The sequence below is a fragment of the Asterias amurensis genome, chromosome 15, assembly GCF_032118995.1.
Source record: "Asterias amurensis chromosome 15, ASM3211899v1".
NCBI lineage: Eukaryota > Metazoa > Echinodermata > Asteroidea > Forcipulatida > Asteriidae > Asterias > Asterias amurensis.
In genome coordinates, this window is record NC_092662.1 from 980,524 (window position 1) to 988,737 (window position 8,214).

The following is an 8,214-nucleotide window of genomic DNA, read 5'->3' on the forward strand; positions in this document are numbered from 1 at the left end:
AACATGCAACAAACATTTATAAATCATGGATCATAAACCACGGAAATTTTACGCATCTTTAAAACATGGTTTATAAACCAGAAAAAAATGAAGCATCAAATTCATGGTTTACAAATCATGGTTTATAAACCATGAAAATTGGGTCATCTTAAAAACATGGTTTATAAACCATAAAAATTTAAGCATGAAAATCATGGTTTATAAACCATAAAAATAGAAGCACGAAAATCATGGTTTAAAAATTATGGTTTATAAACCATAAAAATTGAGGCATTAAAAAAACATGGTTTATTAACCATGAAAATTGCAACATGAAAATCATGGTTTACAAATCATGGTTTATAAACCATAAAAATTGAAGCATGAAAAAACATGGTTTACAAATCATGGTTTATAAACCATGAAAGTTGAGGCATTTTGAAAACATGGTTTATAAACCATGAAAATTGAAACGTGAAAATCATGGTTTATAAACCATGAAATCGGAGGCATCTAAAAACATGGTTTGTAAACCATGAAAACTGAAGCATCAAATTCATGGTTTATAAACCATGAAAATTGAACTACAAATATAATTTACAAATCATGGTTTATAAACCATAACAAAATGTGCACTGACAAATCATGGTTTGTAAACCATAAAAAATGTGCACAAATCATGGTTTATAAACCATAAAAAATGAACATGGGTTGTGCACGTATCGTGCCGTTTGTCAATTAATTGTTTAGCGTTTGTTATGGTTTGTAAACCATGATTTGTGCACATTTGTTATGGTTTATAAACCATGATTTGTGAGTGCACATTTTGTTATGGTTTATAAACCATGATTTGTAAACCATGTTTGATGCCTCAATTTTCATGGTTTATAAACCATGAATTTGATGCATCAGTTTTCATGGTTTACAAACCATGTTTTTTAGATGCCTCCGATTTCATGGTTTATAAACCATGATTTTCACGTATAAATTTGTATGGTTTATAAACCATGTTTTTAAGATGACCCAATTTTCATGGTTTATAAACCATGATTTGTAAACCATGAATTTGATGCTTCATTTTTTTCTGGTTTGTAAACCATGATTTGTAAACCATGATTTTCATGTTTCATTTTTTATGGTTTATAAACCATGTTTTTTAAATGCCTCAATTTTTATGGTTTATAAACCATAATTTTTAAACCATGATTTTCGTGCTTCTATTTTTATGGTTTATAAACCATGATTTTCATGCTTAAATTTTCATGGTTTATAAACCATGTTTTTAAGATGTCCCAATTTTCATGGTTTATAAACCATGATTTGTAAACCATGAATTTGATGCTTCATTTTTTTCTGGTTTATAAACCATGTTTTAAAGATGTGTAAAATTTCCATGGTTTATGAACCATGTTTTATAAATGTTTGTTGCATGTTCATGGTTTGTTAACCATAAACTTACACACACAAAATACTACTGGTATGTAAACCATAAAAAGGATTTGGCAACACTTTCTATGGTTTACATCTAATTGCTATAAACCATGGTAAAAACATGCCTTAAAAATGCCAAACAATTAATTGACAGACGGCGCCCCATAGCGTCGTGGGTATCCAATTCAAAAGGGAGGTGGTAAGTCAATATTTCTCAGACAAGAGGGTCGTCTATTGTCAAAGTTAAATTGAAGGTTACACGATGATATTTTAGTTGATAGGCTGTTTGTTGGAAACCACCTGATTACAAACTTGGATATTTCTCATAATAGTAAGGGTAATTTCCATATATCAGCAATCTATTCAAAATGTACACAAAGGGTGAATGTTATTTATTTGAATGAGGTGAATATTGTGTATTTCAATAAACCGTTTACTATTTCTCATGTGGGGAATTCCCATTGTCAGCAATAAAACTGCTGCGTTAGGTGGAGTTTGCAAAAACTATAATGTTCAATGATCTGATTTTCTTAAGCTACAAAAAAACGAAAAGCCTTGACTTGAAGTCCCTATACATTATAGCATATAAATCACGTAGATTGCCATTTTTGTCTTTGTTAGCCTTTATAAATGCACAAAATAACTTGTAAAAATCGATTTAAAAAGAATCTTTTTTAAATATTTTTTTTGTTAATTCTTTCATGATTGTGTTTCTTACTGCATTATTTTTTCAAACTATTGTTTTAGCCGTAACATAACATAAAATAATATAGACTCAATTGGTGATATGAAGAAGTATACACAACAATTCGTATTTCAAATGCCATGATTGTCCAAAGTTTGACAGCTACGTAATTATGCGCACTTGTTTCAATCATGCATGCCTACAATATGATTACATTTAAAGAAAACAAATTTGTTACAAGAAAGGAATACAAAATGCTTAACTACAAATTATCACAAAGCAAAAGTTGTTGTTTGTATTGAGCTACACTCTATAAGCTACTTCAAAATGAGAAGTGTTCACGAAGCAGTATACTTTATCATGTGAACTATTGGTAATTCTACTCAAAATAATTGTTAGCATAAAAACTTACTTGGTAACAAGCAATGGAGAGCTGTTGATGGTATAAAACATTGAGAAACGGCTCCCTCCTCTGACGTAACGAAATTTTCGGGGGGAAAGGTTATTTTCCACTAAAATATTTGAATTTGATTTCGAGACCTCAGAAAGTCATCTAAAACACAATTACATTACAGAAAACTATGGGCTTGTCTATAAGGCAATGCTACATTCAAAAAGTGATAGTTTTAAAGTTATCGCAAAGCAACAACCTGTTACATTTATGATCATCTACATCATAGAGCTGCTAAGCACAAAAATTTTTGCCTTGATAAAAACAGTATTACCAACCAAAATTCCATGTGATTTTCAGGATAAGCAAACGACTGAATACCCGAATACGTAATAAGCAATATGCAACACATGGAAATTTGGTTGGTAATTCTGTTTTTTATCAATGAAGAAAAAAATTGGGCCCTTAACAGTCCTGATATTGGTCACTTGTACTTTTTAGTAGTAAATTACAATAATAGTAGGGTATGTGGATGAGTGCACTGCATAAGTGATCATTATCCTGCTCTTATACCACACTGAATTCGTTTCGCAAACTGAGTTAACGGTCTGGAAGACAGTCTGGAAGAAGGATGCTCTAGAGTTGATCGTAAAGGAAGCCTGGCTGGTCGGGTTTAGTAAATAAGGTATGCGATACTCGAAGTTTGTTCAAATTTCGGCAAACCAGATTTCGATCGTTGTTGTCGAAGCAGCTAGTTGCCATTTAGATAATAATGGTCATAAACCTCAGCGTTGCGGTCAGCCCAAGGTATAACCTCTTCAGCCGTGTTGTAGACGAGTTCAAGCATGCACAGACAATCTCCTTCGGCAGTATGTGCGTTTTCGACATCTCCACCAACGTATTTGTTGTAAAGTGTACCAAGCTTGAAATTCACCGTAGCAGGCTTGGGTTTGAGCGCCTTGAATGCTTGCATGGTGTCGAAGCAACGAAGGCCCATCTCGGCAGGCAACTCAACCCCAACATCTCTGAAATGCTTGGCTATTATACCAAAGTCAAACCGGTTTCCATTATGAGCGACCAAACAAACGGGTTGTGCCTGCATCCTCAAAAAGCTCTTCAAAAATTCAGCTACATCTCTGGAGAAAACATCCCGGTTATTACGAACGAGTAACTGACGTGTCAACCCTGTTAAACTCTCGGCAAATGGGCTCAGTTCTCTCTCCGGGTCGAAACACAGGATCAGTTTGTCAATGACACGCGGGAATCGTGTAGCAGTGATGGGTCGCTTCACGAGTGCGGCCCGACTCACGGCACACAGGCACATCTCCGTAATTTTGCAGTCATCGCCGAGCCCAGTGGTCTCCAAGTCAAGAAAAACAAAAGTCGATGCCATCTTCGGTATAGTGGAGATTGGAAAATTACTCTCAAAGGTTACAGTTAGATACTTGAAAGTGACTTGAATCTGACAAGTGTCTCGGTCTACAACACTGTTAACAATGAAGTACAGACACCGAAGGCGCGCAGTATAAATACGCCCCCGTGATTGTTGGTGGAGACACGTAGCTGTGCGAATGTTATGAGTTAAGATACAATGTTATAGTATTCAACGAGGCAGACCCTAGTTGAATGGAACATTCCACCTTTCAACGAAGAAGAGAATAATACACGTTGCGAAATAATTTGGGTTTTCCATTTTTGGGGGGAGAAATGGTAATGCGATTTTTTGATAATATCGTGATATCGCCCAAGCTTATCGTGTAATGGACAAACTTGTCCTTTGTGTGGACCCAAACATCAAAGTAGAGGGAACGGGCGTCTTCTCCGAAAAGATATAGGCACGCTTGTGGTGGACTATCTTGCCTTGCCAGGCAGCCCTTGTGTGCCTAACTGTTAATTGCTTTAAAACCATGTTTTAAGTGCCACACAGAGCCATGGTTTTCATGGCACAACTTCGCGTTTTTGTTAAAGGAACACGTTGCCTTGGATCGGACGAGTTGGTCTATAAAAAGCGTTTGTTATGAAATGTATACGGTTAGAAAGATGTTTTAAAAGTAGAATATAATGATCCACACAAGTATCACTCAAAATTGCACGGTTTGGACGAGGTAAAAAGAAAACCACGCAATTTCGAGGCATATTATTTGTGTAGATCATTGTATTCTACTTTTAAATCATCTTTCTAACCATATGCATTTTATAACAAACGGTCACAAAACGCTTTTCAAAGACCAACTCGACCGATCCAAGGCAACGTGTTCCTTTAGTTACTCCTCTTATGATTATTTTTAAAAGCAGAAACTAAGCATTTTTCCTCAATTTCCTCCATTATACGATTTAGAAACGTAATGGAGAATTTGAGTTACTTACCGTATCATGTTTACCTGCTACACCCATATCAAGATTGGCACAAGTCCAAGGTTGGGGAATTCCCCATGAAAAAATGCCTCATCAGCACACATTACACATTGTCAACCATAGAGGTACAACGTACTTACTGGGCCAGGAAAGTCTGTCGTTTTAACCTTACAGCCTTGACGGTGCATGGGTGCCAGGCCTCACCAAAGAGTTATTTGCTATTGTGGTCGGGGGGGGGGGGGGTCATTGACTTTTTGAATGGAGCGTCTGAAGAGAATATCAAGGTCTTCGCAGCCGAGTCGTCCTTTGGATGGGACGTCAAGCCATTGGTCCCATGTATTGAGTGTAATGCAATGAAAAAAGAACCCAGTGCACTAATCGAAAAAGAGAAGTTCGACCCGGTGTTACTGGCTGTAGCTGCTGTCTGTGCCGTAATAAGGTGCTAAATTGGGTTTTCATTTTTCCGCAATAACAGTATTCTTGAGAGTTTGTATACTCAGCGCCTTGAATACCTTGTTTGGTAGATACGTGTGCTTTATATAAGACTCCGATACCATGGAGATGTGCTCATATAGCGGTGGACCGTTCCTCCCCGTGGACACAAACATCAAAGAAGAGGCACACCGGGCTTGACTGGTCTTAGCCATTAGATAAAAAGCAAAGATAAAGGCAAGCTTTTGGTGGACTCCCCCGCCGTGCCAGGCCGCCACTGTACGCCCAGTGGGATCGAATCTCCGGCGAACAGAATTCCCCGCCATCGGTGTCCGTGGAAATCTGCTCCGGTTGGACGATGTTTCTCAAGCCTCCGGAAAACTTTAGGAGGATGATTCAAAAGAGGGCGCTTTCAGAAACACACCGGCGGTCCCCCGTGCGATGAACGGACTAGGAAGGAAGTGGAGTCAAGAGAGTTTCCAGGCGTTTCCAGTAGGGGCCTACCGTACGTTTCATTATTTTTTTACGGTGTTTATTAAAATTACACAGCCTATGGCATAGTAAAATTGAAATAGTTTGAGAAACTAGATCACATTGTGTGAAACAAAAGTATCGTAACCATAATTTTTTTTTTAGAATCGTTATGCTCAGCATGATCTGACTATCGTTTAAAAATTACATGGAGTTATGAGATGTAAAAAAAATCTAAGTATTGTTATAACAGTGATTATTTTTCTCAGTCTTTAGAAGTCTCACTAATCAAATTAAAAGGTAAAGTTCATTTTGACAAAATGCAAACATTGAAACATACAAAACATTTATTACAAAAATATTGCACACCAGTCCTGTTGCTTATTTTGATCATGATATTATAACTTTTGCAAAACGAAAACAAAACTTCATTTATTTCAGGTTGTCCATTGTCAGATGGTCAGACGCATCACACTTTCGGAAAAAGTAGTCGTGATGATATATAACTTATAAGTCTTCTGAATGAACGTCCAACCGGACCAAACTTAAAACAAGTCACAATAACTTATTGTAGTTATTTATACTTATGCTCTGTTTACTTCTTACTTTAACCACCCAAATCACCCAATATGACCGTAAATAATCGTCATTGAGTCGTGGCCGATGAAGATGAATATAACCGCGATCTCAGACTTGAAATCAAGTCTATCTCGAATGGTGTCCTCGGTCAATGATGCTATGACAGATGAAGTTGTCCCAGATCTCCTCGTTTCATCTTTACGAAATTAAAGATCCATTCTTGGTTTCTTCTTAGGCCTACTTGGTGAATTAAATGGTGAATAATATGGCTCCATTTGGTTGAAGTGAACTCTGTTTCTGTCCATCCATTCTATTAAAACTTTAGAGTTGTTCATTATTATCTTGATCAGTGCGACGACATCGGACTCGGCATTGTGTGCATCAGGAAAAGGCAGGCCGTAAAACCGCTGGTAAATCTTCCCCAACGCAACGCTCTTCCCAGGACTGCTCGCTTGGTTGTTCACTTTGTCAATTTGGGTAAAAGCTTCCCGCGAATCCACACACAATACATCACCAGAGAAGTGCTCTCTAACTTTATCCAATTCAGTCCGTAGCAGTTTAAAGTCAAATTTGTTCCCGTTGTGAGCAACAAGACAAACTGGTGCATCTTGACGGGCAAGGAAGAGTTGCAGCATCTTCGCAAAAGCGGCATCAAATATCTTCCGTTTGGACTCTTCAACTAAGTTATAATTGTCCAATCCTGTCATTTCATATGACACATGAGAAACTGCCTTGTTGGGGTTGACACATAACGTCAGTTTATCTTGAACTCGCGGTAGTTTTGGGGTGTTGTCTGATCCGGATGAAGTCGAAGAAATCAGCGAATTCCGATGGATGGCTATCATACAAACTTCAATAATTTTCGGTCTGTCCAGGGCCTCAAGACAAGTTGTTTCTAGATCGAGGAACACGAAAGTTTGAATTTGGGGTGGGAGAACGGGATCATCGTTGCCCACATGCCCTTCAGATGTTAGAAAGCTTTCCATATTGTTATTTTCTTGACAATAATCGACTTTTCAGATGTTTAAGATAGCTGAGTTTTGTATGAAATGATGAATAGAATACATCAGACTTACACCATTGGAACACTGAACAGAAACAAGACAAGCTCAGACATGTGCACCTCACGAGTGAAAAGCGAAATCGTTTTAAACGAACAGTTCATGTCCGTAACGAAACGCTTACTCCTCCATTATGACCCTGTGCCACCATCTACTTGTTCATTATTTCAAAGACAAACAAGCGTCAGTTTGTTAAGTACAAAATCTCCCACGCAATAATGCTGAGGCTGTTCTTTTTAATAAACTTACTCGTTGTATTTTAACAACTATTTTGAAAATTAATACCCTGATTATCGTATTATTGAAAAATGTTGTGTAAGGTGATACGGAAATTAGTTAAATATTTATGGATTTTTTTTTTAACGAAATCGATTGTGTGATGAAAGTGGAAATTACAATAAAATGAAAATTTTCGCGAGTGTAAGATAAGTTGAAGTAGGATGTCATACTAGAGTTACGGAGGTTTGGCTGTGTTGGAGAATCGGTGTGTGAACATTTTTAAAGAAAAAGGTAAATAAAAGTAGCAAATGAGTTATAAAACTCATTTCAAATGAACAATAATTTGTTTAAACATTAGTTTACAATTGTTACGATTACCGTTTGACAGTATGAATGTGGTCAAAACGGATAAAAAAGGTTGTAAAACAAATGCATTCTCCACTTATCCAATTAAGTTAATAATTAAAGTTTGTCCACTGCTTAGAACCGTATATTTCCGACACCAACGAAACAACGGCCCTTCTTTTTCTAACATTTACAAACTAATGCACTTTGATTGAGCCCTGCTGATAATAAACAGTGCAGGCCTGTAATTACACAAAGACCAGCTA

At 36.9% G+C, this 8,214-nt stretch overlaps 2 protein-coding genes across 2 annotated transcripts; both read right to left on the reverse strand.

Annotated features, from left to right (window-relative positions):
- Nucleotides 1-1,796: 1,796 nt before the first annotated feature.
- On the reverse strand, nucleotides 1,797-4,020 carry LOC139948144 (three-prime repair exonuclease 1-like). The gene has a single exon (XM_071946189.1). It carries the CDS (start codon nucleotides 3,877-3,879, stop codon nucleotides 3,238-3,240), a length of 642 nt encoding a protein of 213 aa, XP_071802290.1. The 5' UTR covers nucleotides 3,880-4,020; the 3' UTR covers nucleotides 1,797-3,237.
- Nucleotides 4,021-5,813: 1,793 nt separating this feature from the next.
- On the reverse strand, nucleotides 5,814-7,394 carry LOC139948243 (three prime repair exonuclease 2-like). Its single transcript, XM_071946334.1, has one exon. It carries the CDS (start codon nucleotides 7,307-7,309, stop codon nucleotides 6,530-6,532), a length of 780 nt encoding a protein of 259 aa, XP_071802435.1. The 5' UTR covers nucleotides 7,310-7,394; the 3' UTR covers nucleotides 5,814-6,529.
- Nucleotides 7,395-8,214: the final 820 nt, after the last annotated feature.

Bases quoted from the DNA above. Each gene is read 5' to 3' on its own strand.
- LOC139948144 (XM_071946189.1), bottom strand. From the start codon at position 3,879: ATGGCATCGACTTTTGTTTTTCTTGACTTGGAGACCACTGGGCTCGGC.
- LOC139948243 (XM_071946334.1), bottom strand. From the start codon at position 7,309: ATGGAAAGCTTTCTAACATCTGAAGGGCATGTGGGCAACGATGATCCC.